The sequence below is a fragment of the Fukomys damarensis genome, unplaced genomic scaffold, assembly GCF_012274545.1.
Source record: "Fukomys damarensis isolate Sample0158 unplaced genomic scaffold, DMR_v1.0_HiC HiC_scaffold_16, whole genome shotgun sequence".
Taxonomy (NCBI): domain Eukaryota; kingdom Metazoa; phylum Chordata; class Mammalia; order Rodentia; family Bathyergidae; genus Fukomys; species Fukomys damarensis.
In genome coordinates this window covers 113,029,726-113,055,268 of record NW_022900928.1, presented here as the reverse complement: position 1 = coordinate 113,055,268, position 25,543 = coordinate 113,029,726, and the positions used below count along the sequence as shown (strand labels likewise).

At 35.2% G+C, this 25,543-nt stretch overlaps 1 protein-coding gene across 6 annotated transcripts in view; it reads left to right on the top strand.

Moving 5' to 3' along the window:
- The window catches only part of Ikzf2 (IKAROS family zinc finger 2), a 145,424-nt gene extending 121,550 nt beyond the window's left edge, over positions 1-23,874 (top strand). For all 6 annotated transcript variants that reach the window (XM_010616041.2, XM_033764604.1, XM_019206336.2 and 3 more), the window contains exons 6-8: positions 9,668-9,805; positions 18,305-18,448; positions 22,823-23,874. In XM_010616041.2, coding sequence (XP_010614343.1) covers positions 9,668-9,805; positions 18,305-18,448; positions 22,823-23,547 — 1,007 coding nt within the window. In that variant the 3' untranslated portion in view covers positions 23,548-23,874. The remainder of the gene's footprint in view (positions 1-9,667; positions 9,806-18,304; positions 18,449-22,822) is intronic.
- The last annotated feature ends 1,669 nt before the right edge of the window (positions 23,875-25,543 follow it).

Genomic DNA, 25,543 nt, shown 5'->3' with positions numbered 1-25,543 from the left:
TATGTAATAACAAAATAATGCTTTTGCTGCATTCTTAACTACTCAGGTATGTATAAGTGGGATCATATGCCATGTTGGGCCCTGCACAACTAACCAAATCTTGAAATCAGATCAAACTATGCAACTCTCATTTTCCTATTCCATGCTGATTTTACTTAGTACTCATTTTGTATTGCAGCAACAATTGTAACCCAGCTTCACAAAAAGATGACATTGAAATATTGTCGTATGATGACATGATGAAACTGAGCAAGTAGTTTGCATGGAATCTGACAGGTGTTATTATTATTTCCCTTGGTAACAGAAAGTGGCATACTGTCTCACTGAGAGTTTGATTCAGCACTTTGAAGTGACTTTGTTACAACTCTGGGACATAAGCTCAGCTCATTCCTGGGGACTTTCTTATTTTAACGCGAGTATTCTTTGTTAGTGACAGTATGGTAAAATAGCTCTTTCATATGTTAATACTGTCGATAAGACTCTTTTGTTACCAGAATAGAAATATGGATCAAGAACTTAAAAATTGTTTATATACAGGGTCCATGCAATGAAACAGCCTGCAAATTCACACAGAATAATTTAAGAGTAAAAACAAAAAAGTTAATGGCCAGTTGCGTCATAGATTAGTGCTAATTTTTCTTCAGATGAATTTATAATTTCATAAGCAATTGCTAGGTGAAGAATGTAAATGTATTGAATTTTATTGAAGAAAAGTGAATACTTGCATAATGCTCTCTTGATTTCATATCGTGAGAAATTGTAAATATATTTTCTATATATAGATGTGCTTTGTTTCTATATGTGTAAAAATATGACATCTATATAAAGAGTAAGACATTTACCAACTGCATTGGGCTATTGTAATTTATTTTATAGGTTCACTATAAAACGAAGTGACCTATTTCCAGAAGATAGAAATGAACAACACTTTTTTGTGTTATATATCTTCATAACACCATGTTCCTGTTTCAAAATTCTTTATACCTATTTCATATTTTCAGGTAGCTATATTGTAGAATTTAGATGGTTAAATATTTTTGTTTCTAAGTACTTCTTAAAGCAGATAGGAAAATACTAGGAAATGCCAGCAACTTTTTTTTCCTAATTGGACAGTTGGCAGAGTCATGAAGTCTTATTGTTTTGTTTTCTAAATTTTCAATTTGTAATTTATTCCTAGGGTCAGAAGTCTATATTTACATCTGGGCCAGATTATATCAATAATTCTGCTTTTGTTAATGGAGGATTTTTGTGAGAAGCAGTATATCAGAAAAAAGACTATATGTTAACTTTTGAGGTAGTTGGGAACATCAACATGGCCAGCTTCTATGTCTTAGAATTTTTGGTATTGTAACATTTTTCTTGGAATTAATAGTCATAAGAAATTTTATTTCAGTTACCTGAATTGTCACTACATTGCAAAATTAGTAGACTGGTGAGATTACTGTGAAAATCAGCGTGGAGATTCCTCAGAAAAGTAGGACTAGAGGTTCTATTTGACTAAGCAGTCCCCTTTCTTGCTTTCTTCCCCAAAAGAAGTAAAAGCATCATACCAACGAGATACATGCATACCCGTGTTTATAGCAGCACAGTTTGTAATAGCTAAATCATGGAAACAGCCTAAATGCCCACCAAGCAGTGAATGGATAAAGAAGGTGTGTGTGTGTGTGTGTGTGTGTGTTTTAAAATATACTATGCAGTACTGCTCAGCCATAAAGGAAAATAAACTCAAGACATTTCTAGATAAATGGATGCATCTTGAGACCATACTCTCAAGTGAAATAAATCGGACACGTGTGTAAATATTGCATTGTTTCTCTGGTGTAACTAAAAATGTAAATAGGGACTAAAATGGATAATGGAAATTGTGAAATAGGAAGAAATGTTCAAATGGGAAGGGGTAATAGGGAGGGGGAGAAGAAAAGGAAAAAAAACTAAGAAAAATAAAATAGATGAGTTCAGGTTCATTGAGGGTAGTATGACCATAGATGAAACATAAAATAGAAACAAATCTTTCATAAGTAAAAAGTGGAAGGGCTAGAGATTTAGCTCAGTGGTTCTGCCACCTGCTTTGCAAGTGCAAGGTCCTGAGTTTGATCCCTGGTTCCCCCCAGCCAAAAAAAAGGAGTGGAAAGAGGTTGAGGGGAGGGAAGGGGAATGGGAAAAAAATAATCAATTAAGTCAATTGAAAAATTAAACCTTCCAACAATAATGAAGTATTGTATTAAGAACCAGAATTACCCTCTACCTTAAACATCTTGAATATCAAATAAAATATATTAAGTAGATTTTAGACAGTAACAGTAGGCATTGTAGGACTTTGATCCCTGAGAAAGGTAAAACAAAGGGGTTGAGTCCTGTGATTGCCCCAGCTGACTTTCTGGAGAAAGATTTTTAGGCCATATCTTAGGGATAGCAAACACAACCAGAGCCAGTTAGTTTAGTCGAATTGAGAAGACAGAGAATGGAGTCCAGAGAGACCAATATACCTTGGGTGAGTACTGTATCAAAAGTAAGCTCCAGAGCCGGGGATTTAGCTCAGTAGTTCCACTACCTGCCTCACAACCCAGTACCAAAAAAAAAAAAAACAAAAGTAATCTCCACACAAATCATTGGGTTTTGCAGATAGGCCCCTTGCCTCTGGCTAAATAGTGATATACATTTGTTTAGAAGGCAATTACCTGAAGCCGGGAAAGAAGAACTAGAAAAGAGAAGACCAAAAGCTTCTTGGCAGTAATACTAAACTAGGAAAATAGTTAATTCTCACCAATCAGAGTGGAAAGACACTACAATATGAGAAAATTGAGTGAAGACTTTAGGGGTTAAACATCCTTAGATTAAAATATGCTCTGGGCCTGCCTTAAAGCATAAATAAACTTGAAAAGAATAGAACTGGTTCTAAACAATATAATCATTCTGGAACATGCCAACCACGTTAAGAAATACAACAAAATCTAAAACCTGCTAATGCAAAATGGAAAATATCTAGCATCGGTTAAACATAAGAAAGGTAAAAAGGTTTAAAAAAAATCTATAATTAGGAGAATAATCATTCAATAGAAACAAATCCAGAAATAACCAAAATCTCGATAAAGTAGTTACATAAATGTATCTTTATATTCAAGAATAGAGAGGAAAACATTAACTTGATGGGAAGGAAGAGAAGTGGGGCTTCATGGGAAATGAAGTGCCTGTGTTAAAAGTGAAATGTCTCAAACTAATCATCTAAGCTTCCTTCTTTAAAAAAATATAAAAGGAAGAGCAAAATAAATACTGAATGCTTAAGAAAAGGAAAAATGGTAAAGAGAGAGGGCAATGAGATAATAAAAATAATAGAGAAAACTCAGTTAAACTGGAGACTGATGAAAACTGATAATAAAATGGATAAACCTGTAGCCAAGGTCATTTGATAGTAAAGGAGAACACAGAATTTACCAGGAATTTATCAGGAATGAAAATATAAATCCTGTAAGTTTTGAAAGCACAGTACAGGAATATTATGATGAACTTTATGTCAGTCAATTCAACTAAATAAAATTAATTCCTTGAAAAATAGAAATCACCAAAGCTTGCTAATAAAGAAACTTTGAATGACCTGATACTTATTCCAGGAATTGAAATTAAAAACCTTCCAAACAGAAAAGTTCATGGCTTCACTGGTAAATTCTGACAGGCATGTAAGGGGAAAAAATGATTTAGGGAAAACATTTAAGAAACAGATTCAGTGTATAAAAATCAAGTGTGTAGGATCTGGGAATTTAGCTCAGTGGTGCCGCCGCCTGCCTTTCAAGGGCAAGGTCCCCAGTTCAATCCCCGTACCAAAAAAATAAAGTGTTTTTCTTTCTGAAAATTAATTTTAAGTTAAAAAAAAGAAGATGTATTTATTGTGAACAACATATGTTTTGATATATAAGCATGTTATGGAATGGCAAATCAAGCCGATTAACATATTGATTATTTCACATACTTATTTTATGGTAAGAACACTTAGAATCTACTCTCCTCGCTATTTTCAAGAATACAGTATAGTGTTACCTCTCTGAAGCCTGCCCAACATTATTATTTGATTTCTTGGTGATAGCCATTCTTTTTGGAGTGACTAAGTGTATTAAGACTTGTTCTGTTGATTTAAGGATAGACATAGGGATTAATGAAAAGGAGTGAAGTCCAGAGATACGCCCCATATTTTCAACAAAGGTACCAAGATTATTTTAGGCTGAAAAGATACTCTTTTCAGCAAATGATGCAAGAATTATTGAGTATTTTTTTAAAATAGTGAAAAGCTCTTAAGTTATACCACGTACAAAAATTAAGTTGAAATAATCATAGGCCATCTTCAACTGCAACAATTATTGAAATACATTTATATAAAATATAAATTTGTTTTATCTGTATATATTTACTTTGTAATAAGTGAGATATTCTGTAGATATTACATGTGGTAGGCACACATTTCCTAAGAGCTAAAGTCAAATATCTAAGATTAAAAAAATGCAACTCATTTCAGAAATTTCAGAATCTCCAGAACCAACAGAAAATAAGAGCTTTCAGATAAATAGGACACATATAAATCTGCATTTGCATCAAAATTTTTAAGGTAAATTGGAGATGAGAAGCTCTGTGGAACCATGCCTTCAAACTGTTAAGGGAAAATGATTTCCAAGCTAGAAATTCTTCACCTACCCATGAAAGAAATACATGGAATTCAGGTAATCAAGGAAGCCAGGTGACAAAAGACCTGTGACCAACGACAGTCTAGTAAATCCAAAGTAGCCATCAATTCTAGTAAGAGTAAGAAGTGCTAATTGCTGTGAGCAAGGAAGTTGGCAGTGTGAAACTGAGTTGTTGTTTGAGACTGAGTATAGAGAAGAATTAATATTAGGTCTGAAAACATTCTGAGAAAGAAGAGCAATACTGTGTTCAGAAACACAAGTGAAAGTTTAAAAAAGCAAACAGTTATTAACTGGGAAAATCAGAAGTTGCCCAAAAAAGGCAGTGTAACCACTGTTAAGTAGTATATCATGATTAATATTTCTATTAACAGAAATTTCTATTTTTATGCTGTTAATCAGAAATTATTATGTAGCTATTGAAAGAAAAGAACTGAGAGGATGTTTGTAAGAGATCTCTGTCCTTAATTACCAGGACACAAATTTGACTGATAAAGAAAAATTTGAGTATTATTTAGAAATTTGGATATACCAACTATAAGGTATTCAAAATGGTTGCTCTTTTGGATTATAATTAGATTGTTGGGGGCCAGCCTGCAAGAGAGTCTGCATTTCACTAAATGCCCAATAGCCAAAAAGTACAGAACATGTATCTGTGATTAAAAAATTATTAAAAGAGAAGGAAAATGATAAGAATGACAACTAATTAAGTAATTCAACATTAACTACAGTTCTAGATTCAGAGAAAATTGTTACCTAATAGAAGCAAAAATATTTAACAGGGATATATTTTCAAAAAAATAATATTCTAAAACTGTATAAAATGATTAAATTTCATAAAAATTAACTTTTTGCGCATAGAAGACAAGATAAAACAAGTTAACTGTTGTCATTAAAGATTATCAACAGTGAAGTTAAATACACACAGGAAGAGAAACCCTGCTTGATATCTAGTACTGTATGCCATCCCAGGTTAGTGATAATTCAGGCTAGGACTAGAATATTGCTTGTGAAAATGAAAAGGGATAAAACAGAGACATTGACGTACCTAGAATTTAGCTGTTATTCAGAAGTTTAAAAAAGGAAGTAAAAACAAAAAAGTGGCTGCAGTGCTGTGAGTCAGGATTATTAGAGCAGTTAGTAACACTCACCTGAAAGGGCATTCAGAGTGTGGAGGGAGATATTTTTGGATACCTTGAATGTTAGATTTGATTTTAGGAGAATATCCGTGGGTGATACTTAAGAGACAGTAAGAAATATAGATTTGAAGTAGAGCTGTTTTGAGTACGTGCAAGGGATTCCTGGAATTGTAGAAATGAGGTGTAAAGGACCAGTACTAGTTTACAAATTAGAGCAGTTGCTCCAAGTGATGTGATGTTTCATAGAAGTGAAGAGTAAATGTAGAAAACAAAAGGGGTAGAAGGCTGTACTGAGAACTAAATCTGTAGGATTGTATTACGTCAAGGTGGGAAGAAGCTGTGAAGTGATTGAAAGTGAACACAGAATCTGTTCCCAGAAACTCAAACAGGAAGTTGAAGACACAGACAGTTTGGTGATGACAAAGAGTTTAGGAAGATTTAAGATTGCTAAATTCCACTGGATTTAGTGATTCAGAGATGAGTGACTTTTCATTTATATATCAATAATATCACAACGATGGTATTTCCATTGGCAGGACTATGTAAGTATAACTATTGTAAAAATAAAAGTAACAATACTGGACCTGTTCTATCAATAAATATGTTATACATGTTAAGTTATAGTGTATATGTTTACTTATAAATCATAAATTTAATTAACAGGTAAGCAGCATTTATATGGAGTAAATACAGAGTCTGCCCCAAAAAATGTATCTATATTTCAGGAAAAGAAAAACTTGTACAAATATTTTAATACTAAATTTATCAAGACTAAATTTTATGAGATTAATACAAATTACTTTTGGCCTCTGCAAATACAAGAAGTGCTCAGAGTGGGGGCTGTTAGCATCCAGAGATTTATCAGTATGGTGAACTGCTGAGTGGGTAGCCTTGGTCAATGAGGTTGCTGCACATGCATTTTCAATTTCTTCTCTAAGCACCAGCAGTATAGTGGGTTTTCTGTGATAAATGACATCATCTAGGGTCCCTCATACGAGGGTAACACCATCTATTGAAAAAAAAAATCATATGATTTTAATTTTCCTGAAGTATATATACATTTTTTGGTGGACTCAGAAGCAATATCTTAATTAACTTGATTTTTAAGAAATAATATCAAGGAAATGGTTTTATGAGATAGTTGAGTCATTGGATTTGGCAAAACTTGATTGTTGATGTTTGAAAAAAATTCTCCAAATAGTAGTCAATGGCAGAATCCGGACTTTGAAGGAAAAAAAATGGCAGTTTTCAAAAGTCCTAATATACTGCCTCTAGCACTCCACCAATCCCCAGCCAAATTATCTGACAAACTACTTTTCCTTCATTTATTACCTAAGTGTCCTGCCTTGACAAACCTTTTTGTCCATACTTCTCAAAGTAAAACAGATTCCCCATGCTGTGCTAGCATACCCTTCTTTTGTTTTGTAGAACCTACCACAATCTGTAATGTGTCACCTGTGTATTTACTAAGTGCCTGTCTTCCTCACCAGGCTGTCAGTTGCATTAAGAATAGGAATCATGAGAATTTGCTCCCCAGAATCCTGCACATTTGGGTTGTTGGAGTAAAATGGGTTGTTAGGTTGGGTTGGGGTAAAATGAAGATGAAGAGGTGGAAAAAATCAATGCTATACTTTTAAAACAATTATTCAAATCCCTTCCTGTTGGATTCACTGAAAACAAGGATGGGATGAAGAGGAAGGAGTGAAGTTTTAAATCAGTAACACAATGGGAGAAGCAGAAACAAAAGAGATATGGTGGCCTTCGAAGCTGTGGTTAGAAAATGACTTGAATATAGTACAACGTGCATTGGCTTTTCCTCCTCATCAGGTGAGTTAGATAGAACTTTATAGAAAGTCAGGATCAAAGGAGTAGAGTGAAACTGTGTTTCAGTTAAGTGAAGGAGGAGAAAAGTTGCTTATACTAGTAAGGGGAACAGTGATGGCAAACATTTGAGACAAGTGCCCAAACCACAACCCAAAACCTACTTATTCATTGCAAAGTGCCAACACTGCAATTAAAACTGAATACTGAGGTTTTAGTTTAGAAAAAAACTACTCCTACATTAACACCTTTTCTCTTAAAAACAACATGTGTGCTGGAGGTTTGCCACCCATGGTATAGGAGAACATAATCACAGTGTAGCAGAAGCATGGTAAGACACAGTGTAGCAGGACTAACACAGGGGAGACAGGGAGATGACTGAACTATTTTATAGTAGAGTACTATCTACAATGTATCTGCTTAAGAAGTGTTCATTGGCTAATAGACTTATTCAGTATAAGTATATCACTATTTCAAGAAAATAATAATGCTAGAAGCATTATTACAGACTTTTTGTACTATAGCTCCATGACGCAGAATATAATTACATGTAAATAAAATTACATTGTTTGCACTGCTTAGGAAAAAATATTTCCCTTATTTTTTTAATGTTCTCACACAGTGATTTAAATTCTGCACAACATTCACAGCTGTTTCCCAGAAATTTTTGGTCTAAAAAATAGTTGTTTTGGTTTTTTAAACTAAATGACTTGTCTTTTTTTGAAAATAAATAGATTTCAATAGCTTTTAAGATACTTACAAAAACATAATTGTGAAGTAACTGATTTTAATTTATGTATACCTCAGATACGACCTAAAGGTTTTTTTTTTGTTTTTTTTTTTAAATCAGTACAGTGAAACTTTTAGGGAGCCATGAATACTTTTCCTTGTTACAGTAGTTTAGTTTCTCTAGTATCATCACCTGAGTTTGTAAGGTGGCTAGAGTTAAGGATGCTATCTTCAGTCATGAAAAAGAGCTGTCTGTTTGTCCTGGCAAAACTAGATGAGTCCACTGGGAGTCGAATGAAAGACACCAGCCTGATTTACCCTGTGCTTTTTGACTGAGAGCTCTGGCACAGACCACTGGTGTTTTTTGTTGCTCTGTATCCATTTAAAACCAAGAATGAAAGTGCTCAGTGAAATCCTTATGAATAATCATACCTTAAAATATGCCTGTTTAAATGAAGGGTTTTTTTCCTTTTTAATCATTTTTTTAAAGTTTCTGCAGGACTGTCATAGTACCTATTTTAATAGATCTGAGATAATGGATCCATGGCTATTATGGAAAAATTCATTTCCTGAATATGAGATGTTTTGGCAAATATCAGTGTCATTACAACTAAACACATTAGGGCTTAATAACTGATTCAGGGCACCGAGTAGTAGGCTGATTCTTCATATTATAAAAATAGTGCTGATGGGGGAGAATATATTTTCTGCTTTAAAGTTTTGCATGTGTGAAGAGTTACTACCATGACAGAAAGAAAAAAGCAGCTCTCTACTTTTATTTGTTCCATTTTCTCACCACTTGAGTTCTTTTTACTCTTCTTGATACCCATGAATAATCTCTTTTTATTTAGACAATGACATTTCAACTTATTGCAGTTTAGCTTTAATTCAGAAAAAGTCCTTGCCTTACCAAAAAACAGAACAAAAAAATTTTTTAAACCACAACTCATCATGTATCTAGGATGCTCCTGATTTGCCTTTTGAATGAGTCAGAGCTGACATAATTGAGTAAGAGCAAGCATGTTAAGAGTCAGATAATTTAAAAATTGATCATCAGCCCCTCAAGGTCAGGAATACAGTCAGAGCATGAGTTTGATTCAGTATTTCCCCTGTCGCCTGAGGTATGATCTCCCTGTCTTCTTGCTGTCTTTTAGTCTTCGTAGATATTATTATTTTTCTTGCCTCAATGTGGAAGAGGAAAGTCTGAAAAGCACAAAATGCTTCCTCCAGCGTATCAAAAGCTACCTGTTAATTTTGTTGGGATGTGGATCAGACCGACGACAGCATCCTAACCTTGAGTTCTCTTCACAGTGGGTAAACCTCACAAGTGCAACTACTGTGGACGGAGCTACAAGCAGCGCAGTTCACTGGAGGAGCACAAGGAACGCTGCCACAACTATCTCCAGAATGTCGGCATGGAGGCTGCGGGGCAGGTCATGAGTCACCATGGTGGGTAGAAGCAGCATTCATGATTTTGATTCCCTCCTGTACTGCTTTTGTAGTTTTTATAGGCTAATAGTTTTCTTCTCTTCTCCTTTTAAATTATCTCTCTCTCTCTTTTTTTTTGGTACCAGGATCCATCTTGGGTCCTTGCATTTGCGAGGCAGGTGGTGGAACCACAGAGCTAAATCCCTGATCCTTCCCTTCCCCTTTTAAATGAAAATAAACATCTTGGCTCCAAACACTTTTAGATCACATTAACTTCACGTGATATTATCCTCATAAGCACTTAAAATGAGTTTAGTTTTGGGAAACATTGTAAATAAACTATTGAGTTTTTTGTTGTTGTTGTTATTGTTGTTTTCCATTGAGTTTATTGGTACATTTTAGGTATACAGTACAGTTACATTCATCATTAGGATCTTGTACCTTTACATGATAGGTCTTCATTCTTGCTTTTCCCCATTATATTGAGTTTTTAAGATACAGATTATTCCTGATAACATGTCTGAATTGTCATAATAATGGCATCTGGCCATTAATATGCCAAAGGAAGGTAACATTTACTCTTCTCTTATACTTCTCTAACCACATGTTATAGACAGTTCCGTGTATGTTTGTAGGTTTTCTTAAAAAATGAATTGGTTGGGCCGGGGATTTAGCTCAATAGTTCCACTGCCTGCCTTGCAAGGGCAAGGTCCCAAGTTCGATCCCTGGTGCCCCCCCCAAAAAAGAGAGATAATTGATTATTTGTAGTATTTCTTCTGTGTCAGTGTTCAGTAATATACTTGGAAATTTCTACAGTCTCTTCCATAAGTTATCTGGGAAATTTATAGTTTTGATTTCCACACACATTAGGAATAATCTAAACCAAAATTAAGATACCATCTCTCTCCATAAAAACACCCACAAAGCAAGACATCCTGATCTCTGCAGTACTGTATAGTATGGCATGCTGGAAGGGAGCTCCCAGGGTTTAACAGCTATAATTCTCAATTCCTGAAAAGTTGACTGTAGTGTCTATCTTCTCTTACTAATTTCTATCAGGACTGTTTTTTTTTTTTCATCCAAATACATACAAAATTTTAACTTATTAACATATTTACATTCCTCATGTAAATAGAGTTTGGCCAATATTAAATTATATAGTTCACTCATTTTTAAAATGTAAATATTCTTTTATTGACTTATTTAGCTCAGGACATATCCAGCTCAAGAATAATCATGTATAGTTTTATATTATGTGGTACATATTGTGGAACTGTATTTACCAGAGAGTTAATGATTATTTGTAGTTGAGTTGGGAATTTTTAAAATTTAAAATATTTACTGTTATCCTAAAAAGGCATTTTCTTGTATTGAGAATAGGTTCTATTCCATACATTTTTGATTGAGTCCATTAATTTTACATTATTATTAAGTAACAGTTTGTATAAAGCTGTTTTTCAACTCTTAGCAAATTTGGTGTTGAAAGTTTATATGACCTGGGCATGTGAAGGTAACTAGAGCTTATAAAATGATGGGCGTTGGAGTCCAGTAAACCTGGTCTGACTGTATGGTGTCTAAGTGTCAGGAGAATTAAAATGTGGTTGAACATACAATAAATATCTCCAAAATAGGACATTTACTTTTATATTCCAGGGAATTAAATACTAGGAAACAATAACTGTGTCATCCCCTGTAGAGCTGTGACTTATCAGTGTTCGCATTGGAGGTTTCATTTGCCTACTCAGAATACCATTTCATGTCAATTACTGCTTTTAAGGGTGGCTTGACACAGAGAGCTGTCGGAGCCTCAGGCGCATATGAAAGCTTCCCAGAGACAATTTCTGTCATCACTATTCAGTTTTCCGTACAGTGTTTCCTATTGCAGTCCTTACGTTTGATTGGAATACACATACAAATTATGTTGATTAGTTTTCAACTTAGTTATTTATGGGATTCTACATAGCATATATACCTGAAAAAGAAATAGAGTCTGTCCTCAAAGACTGGAAGGTACAAATAAATCATCAGAATCAACACCATCTCTTAGCAAATTGACCTGTCATGGAATTAGTGGTGACAACAAAACACCACCAAAAAATGTGTTTGGGAGAAAGAAAAAGTCATGTGTCTTAAACAGGTGGGGCTTCAGGCACCTGCCTGCCACCCTGCCTTTTCTCAGGTTGTGTAGCCCTTACCAGGAATCTAACCTTGAGCGGCGGCGCTAAAGCTGGAACACAGTGGGGCAGGTGTGATAGAGAGGGAACACTGGAGGGAGCCCAGAGTGCAGCCTGGGAGGAGTCTGGAGAATGAGAGTGGGTTTCAGTATCATTTATAGACTTGAATATTTGTTCTTAAATACTCCATGTTGTTTGAACCACAGTAACCATAGTATTAATGCCATTTCATACTACATCTCTAGATTGGTTGTAATAAAAAGTTGAGATTATCATTAATCTTTTCCTTTTATGAACATGTTTAATAGGGAATTGGCTGTATGAGGTAGAGGTTGATAAATGCCATAAGAGAGAAAGCCATGGGAAAATTCTGCCAGATTTCATCATTAATCTTATCTCCTATACAGAGCCTGGCAGTGCCTCCTTTAAAACATAGCCACAATGACCATTCATATTTTGCCCTCCTTCTACTCTGTGTCACTGTAGCTTCTCCATTTCTTTTCTTCGCTTTTAGTGTTAGGAGTGAGGGTTGCCATCACTGTGACTGATGAATTTTTCTTTATATCTGGCATAATTGTGTTCCCTAGCTTCCCTTTTCCAAAACGTGTAAATTGTCCCAATATTGCCTTTTCTACTAAGTATATGAAGGAAAAAAGGGCATTCTTTCACTTCACTCAGAAAACATTTATTAAAGCCTTTCCATTTGCCAAATTCCACTAAACATTTTGGGGATATAAAGATAAATAGATACAATTTCTTTCATATATTTATATTGTGGTAGGAAATCCATTTTTAAAATAATAAAATGAAACTAAATTTGTAGTAAAGATGTGTCCCTGATTCTGTACAAGTGAAGCTGTAGGGCTAACTAATGGAGAAGTCAAGGAACACTTCTTACATGCATCAGAGTTTGATCTGAGCATGACAAATGAGTAAAAACTGCATATATCTGATGAGACAAAGAAACTGTTTTCCATACGTAGAAGAGCTGGAAGGTATAAAAGACCTTGACAGTGTACGTCACTGGGGTTAAAGGAGTAGAAGGCAATAAGACCAACTTGGTTGTGAAGCAAAAGCAGAGCTTTCTATTCAAATCCAGTATATGGATTTCATGTACTGAATAATAAAATGTATGCCTTCTAAAGAAAAACATCAACACTGTAGAATATAGAGGTGATATCTTTTGGGGGCAGAGGGTTGGTGTGAGCAGAGACTGGAACTGATAATGCCAAGGAAAAGATGAAAGGACAGTATCATAATAAGAGAGCAAGCCAGAACACTAAAGACATTTTGGAGGTGGTACAAAGTTCTTAAGTGTTGATTGAGTTTGAGGAAAAGGGAGGAATTTCATGACTTTTAGTTTTGGAAATAAAAATAACAAATGATTTTATCACAAATTATCTTATTTGAATGTTATCTTTATGCTCATTTTTCAAGTCTGTTCAGCTTGAAGAGAAAGCTTTAAAAACCAAGCTGTGTAATTACCCTTTTCTCCTTACTTGAAGGTAAAAATGAAAGTATGAACCAGAAACATGGCCAACTTCAAAGCTACTAGGTATTCTCAGCTTGATGCTTTCAGTTAATTGGGAAAGAGGGGAGTTCTTTTTTTACAGCCTTCAAGATATAATTGGGACCCTCCAAACTTTCTAGGTAGCTTTTCTCACTTATTTCCATTGGGTACCATCATTTACTTCATTAAGCCATACAGTATCCATCCATTATTTATCCTATTTTATTCATGCTATAAAAGATAATAGAGATAGCAGATTGAATACAGTGCAATCCCTAAGGATATTTATAAGTACTTTTGGAGCCTAGAGGGCACATCCAACATGTTAAGTGAGACTGTGTGTCCAAGATTAATTTCCAGGGAATGTTAGGTTTGAGCTCAGTTTTGAAAGGTAAAAATAGCAAGCTACTAAGTGGAGAAGAGTGTTTTACTCAGAGAGGAGTACATGTGAAAAAAACAAGTCTACACAGGTGGAGAGTTAAGAAACTACAAGTAGCTTTGTGTGCCTGGAATCAGGACAAGGAAAGGTAGTAAGGCTGTAGAAGAGTCTAGACAGAATGTCAAGGGCTTATCATGGAAAGCAAAGAATTTTGTACTTTATATTAAAGCAGGAATATGCTTATATTTCATTAGTGACAATGTGGGAGACAGAGGAATTCAGAAACAGTTAGACCAGTTAGGAGATTGTTAGAGTGCTTACAGTGGGCCTAGTTGTCTGGAATATCTAGAAAGGTTAGGTAACTGAGTGTAACTACACATATAGACTCTAAACCATGTGATACCACCACGTGTGTGTGTAAGATGTGATAGAGAGGACAAGTAGGAAACTAAAAGGGAAGAAATCTAGGATTTGCCACAGGTATCTAGCATGCATGATAGAGTATATTCATTGAGGTGAGAATTATGAAAATACAAAAAAATTTGGAGAGGAAAAGGGTGATTTCTAGTTTTGAACACGTTTGATGTGCCTATATGATAGCCGAGTAAAACTGTGTAGAAGAAAGTTAAGTATACTGATGAACTCCTGAGAGATGTATGGATAGGAAATGATTGTAGCCTTCATTTTATTTTATAAGATGGCATAGTCTATCGATAACTTTGCAATTAAAAGGTTTATTTTGCAAATAAAAGTACTTTGGGTACTTTGCAAATAAAAGGTTTATTTTGGCTTATGGTTTCAGAGGTACAAGATCATGGAGCTGGCATTGACTTCCAGTAAGGGCTCCATGGCAAATAGTGACACATGGTAGGATCCTGTGTAAGACAGGGGTTTCATGGTAAGAGAGAAAGCAAGAGAACAAAAAGGAACTGGGCCTGCTCTTTCATAACAGCCTGCACTACTAGAAGAAGCCACTGACCTAGCCCACTCAGTGAGACCATCATTAATCTCTTCACAAGGGTTATGCTCCTGTGACTTAATCACCTTCTACAAGGTCCAACTTCCTTTCAATGCTGTTACATTAGAGACCAAGATTCTAGTGCATAAATCTTTGGAGAAACAAATCATATCTAAACCATAGCATAAGGCAATATGGATACATATGGAGTGAGACACCCAGAAGTCCAGTGGCACGACAGGAAGGGGAAATAAAAGCCATGAAGATGAGGTGAGAAAGGGGCCAAGTAGGACAATGGGAAGACTGATTTAATAGGAACGAAAGCAAATATCAGTACAACCAAATGCTGTGGAGAAAAATAATGCAGAATAACTGAAAAGTTGTTTTGAAATTTACATTTATCAACATGGAGACAATTTGTGACAAGATAGAAGACAGCTGCTTTTTGCCCGCCTGATTTCCCTGACCCAGTCTAGATCTTTCTGTTTCTTCCTAGAATTTCAATTTCGAGTGGATTTTTTTTTTTAAGAAAACAAAGCTATGTTGGGAATACTCTTATGGTTCTTGTCTTTATAGTTTATCACTGTGAGGAAATAATGCGAGTAGATGTATATTTTCAACCTGGTTATAACTTCAGATAAAGTCAAAGATGATGTGTGGTCATAAAGTACACTCAAAGAAGTGAAGTTAGCACACTGGAATATTTTAAACCTAGATAAATATCTTATGTGATTAATGCAATTGAGATAATAGGAATCCAGAGAATTTATTTCATGTTTTAATATATATTCAGAAACATTTTGTTGAGTTGCACCCAAATTCATGAAAGCAAAAAATTCAGATTACATAATTGGGGGGAAATGCAATAACAGACCTTACAAATGTTTCAAGCTGGTTTATATAGAAGATATCGGTGTTCATAACAAATCCATAAAGAATAGTATTTCCGAGTGATTAAGTTCCCAGTCTGAGGGCCGGGGATTTAGTTCAGTGATTTCGCTGCCTGCCTCGCAAGCTCAAGGGCCTGAGTTCGATCCCCGGCACAAAAAAAAAAAAAAAAAAAAAAAAAAAAAAACCAGATCCCAGTCTGAGGAGTCACATCTCTTAGTGATAACAGTCCCTACTAACTAGATTTAACATTGAGTAAATTACTTAAAATCTTTGGGTCTTTTGTTTCCCCATCTATAAAATGAAATTAGTAGTAGTACCTGTTTCATCAGGTTGTTGAAAGGAGTAAATGAATTATTAAACACAAAGCTTTGAAATAGCACTTAGCACCTGCTTTATGACAGTTACTATGAATATGATAGAGAAAAAAAAATCAGTTTTTCATTTAAATGCCTATAAAGTAAAATCTAGCCCAGAGCTCTGCTGAAGTCATTGTTTTAAATTCACAGAAGCTTCATTGACCTTGGGGCAAATCATCTGAATTGAGGTGAATGTGGTGGGGGACAGTTCCCACACTCTGGTTTCATTTTGAGTGTTAAATATATGCAAATATGAAAATTCAGGGTGAGATTTAGAGGAGAACTACCAAGTGTTGGACTACTCATTTCAGAACTAGTTAGCATATTCAATTTTGGGGGGAAATCCTGCTAACCAGTTTTGTTAAAAGCCAAATTTGCAACGATAAATTTTTTTCTTTCCAAATTTTTTCTTTTTGGATACAGGTCTGTAATATATTTTCATTTTGGTTCACATATAGATTACTTCATAGTTTTGTGGTTATTTTTAATAATATAGTAAGTAGTATGAATCTACTACCCAAAAGATTTTTGTCCCTAATCTGTATGTCATTACCTGGTTCCCCACCACACCACTACTGCCGCTCTGTTCTCTAGTTGCTTTTATCTGAATACAGTATTCATCCTTGAATTTTCTTTTAATTGAATCATTTCATTTTCTTTTAAGTAATGTTTTAGTTGCTAAAAAAATTACATAATGTATTGGGATATATCTTTCCCTTTGTATAATGTGAATAATACCAGCAAAGAAAATGATGCATTTCTGTTACTGAATCTCATCTTGGAATACATATTTTTTCCAAATTAACATCCAGTTAGTTGTTGGAGAGTTCTTTGCTATTCTTAGCCGAAGGTTCTCTTTTTCTCCTTTGAACCCCTGGCCTCATACATGCTAGGCAAGTACTGTACCACTGGGCTACCTCTCCAGCTTCTGAGTCTCTTACTAGATGTAAAGATTAACTTGTTATGACCCATCCACTAGATTTACTCAAAACATAGACTGCCTGTTGCTTTCTCTAAGCATATCCAAATTAGGAAAACAGCTTTGATGCTATTTTTTATCTCTTCAAAATCAGCAACGTATTGGTTATTAAATAGGTCACCTGAATTATGTACTCCGCTTTCTCCACTTTTGTCATTGCTCTCTTACTCCTAGAGATGATTGGCTGACTCCCTCACAAATGGGAATGCCTTGTTTCACACAGTGGGACTGTCTTGTAACAATGAAAGGATTGAAGTAAATTGTTTTAAAACACATGCTGACCAAGTAGAGAGAGCCTAAGATAGGGAAACCTTTTCTATGAGTGCTACTTTTAATCAACTGATCTGATCTGTTTGAGATATCACCTATTCTTATTTAAGCATCCTTTGGATAGTATTTCTACTCTAAACAACTTTTATAAGTTCCTTGTCTACACTATAAATGTCAACATGTAGTGTTAATATCTAAGGTCTAACATATTAGCCCTTAGAACTGTAGACAAATGGGATAAATAGCAACATTGGAGAGTTTATGTCAAATGAATTAGGGCAGTAGTTTAGTCAGCCAATGTACCAATTTGGAAATGAATTCTTTCATCCTCCTGAAGAGCTCTTTTTAAATAAATTACTATCATGAAGCTGCCACAGTTTACTATGCATAGACATGTTCAGAATTGGATCTCCCTTACGAAGTTTGCTCTGTGCAGGTATCTAAGCTTTTGCCAATAAGGCTAACAATTCATCAAATAGAAAATCTGTTGTAGGAAAATACAGAGGGAGAAAAATGTTGAAATACTGTGCTGTTGTTCTGAGTTATTTTGAGTGTCTGGTTAAGGTTTTCTCTTAACAAGTGATTGTTAGAAAAATAGTACATTAGAAAGATTGTTAGAATAATAGATTGTTTTAGAAAAATAAGTTCTAAAACCCTTGAAAATAGTACAGTCTTAATGTATTGCTGATTTTAATCAATGTTAAAAACACAGAGGAGTAAGATGAGAAGATGAGTAAGATGAACATGTTTGCCATTGCTAGTGGCAACAGTTTGTCATCGATCCTAGGAAGACTCAAAACCAAATCCCCTGTGTGTGTATGTGTTTGTAAAATTAAAGGGTATTTTTTCACACTAGAAGTTATTCTTGCTTCTTACTTTTTCTTGCTTTTATTCAAGCTAACTAGCTTGTTTTTATAGCACATACTGAGATGGCAGTTATCTCTGTTATCTTTCAAAATGTTGAAGAAATTATCAGAGTGCCTTTTTATATGGTTTTATATAGTACCTCCTATGGAAGATTGTAAGGAACAAGAGCCTATTATGGACAACAATATTTCTCTGGTGCCTTTTGAGAGACCTGCTGTCATAGAGAAGCTAACGGGGAATATGGGAAAACGTAAAAGCTCCACTCCACAAAAGTTTGTGGGTAAGCAGCACAAATGCTTTTGTTTCTTTACAAAGTGATTTTCATTGGAAGAATGCAAGTTCTTATGTATTAGAAATATATATATGGTTTATTTCAGATAATGAAAAAAATGTTCATCTCTTTTCTATCCTGACATTCTTGTGTATCACACTTAAGTTCACACCCTTAGGCAGGAGCACAAGAAAGAAATAAAGGGAAAGCTAATAGTCATCATCTCAAAATGTAATGCTTAGTAAAAATTTTACTTAAAATAATTATACATAATAAAGGGAATTGTCTAACTGAGTGGTGCCGAACCTTTTCTTTTAGAGCTTTCAGTAGCAAGAAGCTCACTGCAGCACACAAGCCATAGGTTCGCCATCTTTGGTCTAGCATATTGGCTAGTTTTAGAATATGTTTTTATATTTATATTAGCACCAGACTTTTTATTCTACATGATATTAATTCTTCTAGTATTTGATATAGCACTGAGATGTTTTAATTTTTCCCAAATTCTGCATTAGAAAAATTCAAGATGTTTCATAGATCTCTATTTTCCATTTTTACCTTTGTATTCCAAGTAATGATAACAGAAAAGATTAAATATCAAATGTTTAGACTCTTTCATTTACAAACTCTTCAGTATTCCTTAATATACCCAGGGTTGGTATTCCTCTCAATGCATTCTATCATCATAAAGTATCAAAAGTCATCCATTTTTTAAAAGAATATATGAATATTACAAATGTAATAGAAAGTTATTAAAGTTAGTCATTCATTGCATAAATATTTATTCTTGTCGACTTAATACAGTATAAAAATAAATAACATAAAAACATTATCTAGGGCTGGGGGATTTAGCTCAGTGGTTCTGGTGCCTGCTTCACAAGCACAAGGACCCGAGTTCAATCCCTGGTACCAAAAAAACATTATCTAATGTCAGAGAGAGCATTGTAGGACAATCCTAATTTGATTCATTGAAAGAACTCACTGGTAGCTAACTCTTGAAGGTCATAGTTTATGCTAGCACAGTTCAAGATCCTGGATTATGTTCAGAGGTCTGTCTTGGCAACTTTTATTACTGTTGCTTTTTCTTCCTTTTTTGTGTTTTATAGGTGTCTATGCAAAAATAAGGGGGGAAGCCAATTCATTTATTTTAAAAATTGATTAGTTTTTTGGAGGTAACTAAATACTTATATTTAACTAGATAATAGCATAGTTTGAAAATTGGGATTTTTTTAATGCCTTCTGAATTTATATAGTATGTTCTTTGAAACATTTTTTGTCATGTTTCCTTTAACTTAGAGAAGTTACTCTCAATTTGATTTGATTACAATCCCTACAAAAGACAGCTTTTTAGAAAATTACAGTGTGGCTCTAAAATAATATTTGATCTTTTATTAAGAATTTGAGCATGTTTTATTTAGATTCTATCCTAGTAATATATAGTAAATAACTACAGTAACTCTTTGTGATTCCTCTTGAAATTAAAATTTTTATCAGTCTACACTTCACATCAGTTCCTTTTCTCAATGTCCCTCAGTTAAAGAATCTTTCTTTGACTTTATCAAGCACTCCAGATGAGTGATCTTTGAACTTTCTGCATTATCTACTTGTCTACCCCTCCCTTCTTTGTCCAGCTTAAATTTCATGGTTCAACATTTTTACCACTGTCTTGCTGTTGCTTATGACTCACTTGCTTTGTTTTCCAGTCACTTTCTCTTGGTAAACCTTACTCTCTCGTGGAGCTAACTATACATTTTGGGGGTATTTACATCTCAGTTACTTGTACTTTTAGAGAAAATTCCACAATCTCATGAATTGGTATCAATGTAGATAAAGGAGTTACTCAAGTATCAGCTGCCCCATCTATACTATGTGACAGAATTCCTCTCATATATCCCTAAACAATCCCCCCTACTCTGCAATTACGGCTGTTTTCAGCCTTTCTCTGCTTTCTGAAAACTTGATATCTCACACCTTGATGATTTTATGCCCATATTTTTCAGGAATAAGGTAAAATGATTTCAGTTTAAAGTTACCATCTCTATAAAATTATGTGCATCTATCTACATAATACTTTTTATTGCCTCATTGCAGTGAAAGTAGTATACCGCTGATTAAAGTCAGTTCTTCCTTTTTTGCTCTAGAATTCTATCTTGGTCCCTGAATACCTTACATTATTCTTTTACTCACCCCCATTTGCCTATCATTATTATTGTGACAAACTCTCATGATTGGAAAAAAAAAGAAAAAACATTTCTCAAACCCAAGTGTCTTCCAGCTACAACTTTCTCCTGCTATTTAATGTTGAAGTTGTTTAATTTTCTGTACTCACTTTCAATGATCTTTTTTTCTATTTCCTAGTTCGTGCAACCTAACATTGTTCTCCATCCTACACCAAAGGTATTCACATGGATGCCACAGAGTGCTTCTGTAGTGCCAAATCCAGTGGACCCTTTTTAGTCTGCATCTTACTCAATTCCTATAGAGCATTTGCCACTACTGGATCATGAGGTCCTGCTGAAACACACTCTTTGCTTGGTTGCTATGACATGAACTCCTCTATTTCCTGCAACTTCTTTGCCTGCTTCTTCTCATTCTTCTTTATGGACCTACCCTTTTCAGCTTTATAGATGACCCCCATTCATATGCTTAAATATTTTAATATAAATTAAGCCAAAAAACGTATGTTCTACCCACCTAATGTGGAAGACAAAGTTCAAATAAATACAGAATTATCAGATTCCTTGGTGCTTCCCCACCAGACCTTCCCCACCAGAACACATGAACAGAACCATCCCTGATGCCATCCTAGACCCATTCTTATTTCTGCTCCTCATTACTGAAAATGTGCCTTATACACACGTGAGCACTCATGCCTGAACATCCAGCTTCTTTTGATGTTGCAGCTCACATGTATCAAAGAGCTCTGTGGCTGTGCAAGTAGCCCCATTGGGCCCCGTGAAGAGCACTGTGGAAACACAGGAAGCATACTCAGAACTGTTTGATGAAAAAATTCTTGGATCTGATGACTCAGACTGTGATCTGTGCAATGTGCCATTAGACACATTCCTTTGTCCTTACACACGCCTTAGTCCAAGAGTAACAAGGCCTATGATTTTCTAAACATGATGCCAAGTGTAAGAATCCCATTTGGCTGCTTTGTCTTTGGTTTAGCATTAAAAAAATCTTTTTCCAGGTTCTATTTTGACCTTCCTTTGACACAGTTTACCTACTGCTAAGTGATAGCATCAACTCCCATGCTTCCAAAGTTGTCTTATATCAACTGATGACTCTCATATCTACATCTCAAACCAAGATCTCTCTCCTAAGTTTGATACTATATCTAAGTACTTTTTGAACATGACTGTTACTCATACTGCTCTGAATTTATCATCTCTTCTATCTCCCTGTCATCCACTAAATTTCCCAGGCCAGAAAACTGGGTTTCATGCTTATTTCTCATTCTCATTGTCTATGACTAGGTAAGAATCAAGCCCTAACCACTATATTTTCTTAATTTTTCTCCATTGTGGTAACTTTCCAAATCTTCTTGTTAAATGCATATCTAATTTGGCCACTTCCCTGTTTAACCCCTTTAATTCCTGTTGCTCTCAGGATAGAATTCACTTCCTTTTGCTGTTGAATGAGCCATATGTTATCTGATTCATCAGTTTCATCTGTTTCCATTCTCAGCCATGTTGAAATATAAGCAACTTCTTATTTATAAGCCGTGCCCTTTTGCCCCTAAACCTTCCTGACTGCAGTTTCACCTTAACATCTCTTTATTTGGCAATGTTTACCATCACATTCTTATTCCTGATGTCACTTCTTTCAAGGAGTCTTCCTTTACTTGCCTGGTATGAGATAAACATTCCTAATTGACCCCCATAACCCACAGCAAGCTGTATTACAGGTGATCTTTAAATTGCTGCAGTTCCCTCTAAACTGTAAGGTCTTTAAGAATATGGATCAAATTTCTCTGTCTTAACTTTGAAACTCTTGAATGACAATATTTTAATCAGATGCCATAAAATAATTTCTCATTGTTTTTATTTTGAATTATTTGTTATTCCAGTCATTACCCTAATCTGTCTTCGGAGCAATTCGAATTGAAATAATACTGAGCACCAGAATGTATTTTTCCAGAGTATAGTTCTGTGGATCCCCATTTCCTATTAACCAGTGAGGCTTGCAACCACAACAATGTAGCCCAGAGAGTCTCCGAGTCTCAGCAAAATTAAAGAGCTCAAATACTTGACCTGGAAAATGTGGGATAATACCACATACTATGGAACAATGGAAATGGTGTTAACTTGCTATCTTTTTAATCAAATCATAATTTTGTTGTAATTTTCTTTCCTTTTTCTTTTCCTGCTGTCTTTCTTTCAGGGGAAAAGCTTATGAGATTCAGCTACCCAGATATTCACTTTGATATGAACTTAACATATGAGAAGGAGGCTGAGCTGATGCAGTCTCATATGATGGACCAAGCCATCAACAATGCAATCACCTACCTTGGAGCTGAGGCCCTTCACCCTCTGATGCAGCACCCGCCAAGCACAATTGCTGAGGTGGCCCCAGTCATAAGCTCAGCTTATTCTCAGGTCTATCATCCAAATAGGATAGAAAGACCCATCAGCAGGGAAACCTCTGATAGTCATGAAAACAATGTGGATGGCCCCATCTCTCTCATCAGACCAAAGAGTCGACCCCAGGAAAGAGAAGCCTCTCCCAGCAACAGCTGCCTGGATTCTACTGACTCAGAAAGCAGCCATGATGACCACCAGTCCTACCAAGGAAACCCTGCCTTAAATCCCAAGAGGAAACAAAGCCCAGCTTACATGAAGGAGGATGTCAAGGCCTTGGATACCACCAAGGCTCCCAAGGGCTCTCTGAAAGACATCTATAAGGTTTTCAATGGAGAAGGAGAACAGATAAGGGCCTTCAAGTGTGAGCACTGCCGAGTCCTTTTCCTAGACCATGTCATGTACACCATTCACATGGGTTGCCATGGCTACCGGGACCCACTGGAATGCAACATCTGTGGCTATAGAAGCCAGGACCGTTACGAGTTTTCATCACACATTGTTCGAGGGGAGCACACATTCCATTAGGCCTTTTCATTCCAAAGGGGACCCCTATGAAGTAAAGAACTGCACATGAAGAAATACTGCACTTACAATCCCACCTTCCCTCAGATGTTGGCATACCTTTTTTTTTTATATTATTACTGTCAATTCTTATTTTGTGAACACAGTGTCATTTGCTCTACCTAATTACAATAAGAAAGAAACAGAAGAAAGAAGGTTTGGGGATATTGTTTCCTGATAACTTGGCTGGTTTATTTTGTGGAAATTTAAAGCAGTTTATTTCTGCCACAAATACATAGCATACCATGCTTTGCTTGATTCATATAGATCCACCTAAAACATTTTAATTTGCCGCTGATGTTCAGGATCATAATTCAAGTCAGAAAGGTTTTGAATTTTCTGAGTAGGACTTTGGTGATTTAAAATGGTATAAGAAATTTTACTCTTCAAAGAACTTGCTTCAAAATTCAAACCTTTTTGTTATTAGAGATCATGGAACACAAAACACATTGTTATTTTCAATGATAACTCCTAGGAAGAGTTGAGTTGTGGGCTCTATGTTTACTTTCCCTATGGAATTTATAATTCAGTATATTTTACACTGTACCATATAGCAAAACTTTTAAACTACAGGAAGTTAAGGACCACTACAATACATCTGAGGTCCTTTGATCTTATTTTTCTAAATGTAAGCACTGTTTTTCCATAGTTTTGATGACCGGCATTTTATAGACACCCTGGCAGCCTTACTTTTAACACCTTTAACAAATAGTATTTTTATGTAGTTTTCAGAATAACATATGGTCTAAGAGTGTATAACAGGCAGTCAGTAATTTCCAGGAGGGATTCTACTTTTCATAAAGTTGTTTCGGATTTTAAATTATAATATGATGGCAGCATAGTATACATAATTGTTTCTAAAAGTATGCTTACGATTGTCACTTTATCAGCATTTAATCAGTGTTAACCAGTCAGCAAAAAAATATAATTAGGTTAACAGTAGGGGAAAACTCCACTTAGAAATCCCTTTTCTGGTATTTCTCTTTTCACTGGTTGTTTCAAGCTGTGACCACTCAGTGTTCTGTCCATAGTCCATTCCTCTTTTACTCTTGGAGTAAAAGGTCTTAAAGGTCTTGCTAGAAGCTCCTTCTTTCCCAGTATCCTCATAGCAATTGCTAATTTGACCTGAATGTGGTAACTTGAATCTTGTAAGATTATTGAGCTAGGGCTATTTATTCTAGTATTTGAGTAATATTTACTACCTTTGCTGCAGAGAAAAGGGAACTTCATTGTAACCTGTACCATGGACTACAGATCAAAGAAAGAAAAAACAAAGTTTGCTCTTAACCTTCTTGGAATCTAATATGTGACAGAACCTTTAAGCAAAGGTCCTTCACATTTCTCTGTTTCAAAAAAAAATTGGCTCTATAGGTCCTTCTGAGAAATGAATTTCAGTATCTCAGTATGGAATTTTCCATATTTTAATTCAGACATGACATGTGTTTTCATATTTCATGTGTACATTTTAATTCCCTTCATGTGGGTGCTCTATTCTTTGCAGTTCAGTAACGTTACAGGGGAGGAACCAAGTGATACTGATTCTCAAGTCATTTTGTGGGGACACTTTTAAGGCAGAAATTTGCTGCTTGTGTTTTGAAAAAACAGACCTGACCATGACTGGATTATTTGACAGCCATTTGTGAATACTGAAATTCTGTTAAGTAATAATCAATAACTGCTCTAAGAAATCATTAAATAGGATCTGAAGCTGTTTCTAGAGTGTGATATGAGAACTGTTAAGACTAGAAAACCAGATAGATAAGTCTGGCCCCAATACTACTCTTAACTCATTTTTCTAATTTACCATTTGCTTAAGCAATTCCTAAATGGTACCATGGCTAGAACTAGGTAAGAATGGTTATGGATCAGCTTTCTCTTAATAGTCCCTATCATGATTATTTTTTGGAGAAATGTCCAGATTTTTTTTTTTTTACATCCGAGATAACACACCAAAGCAGAG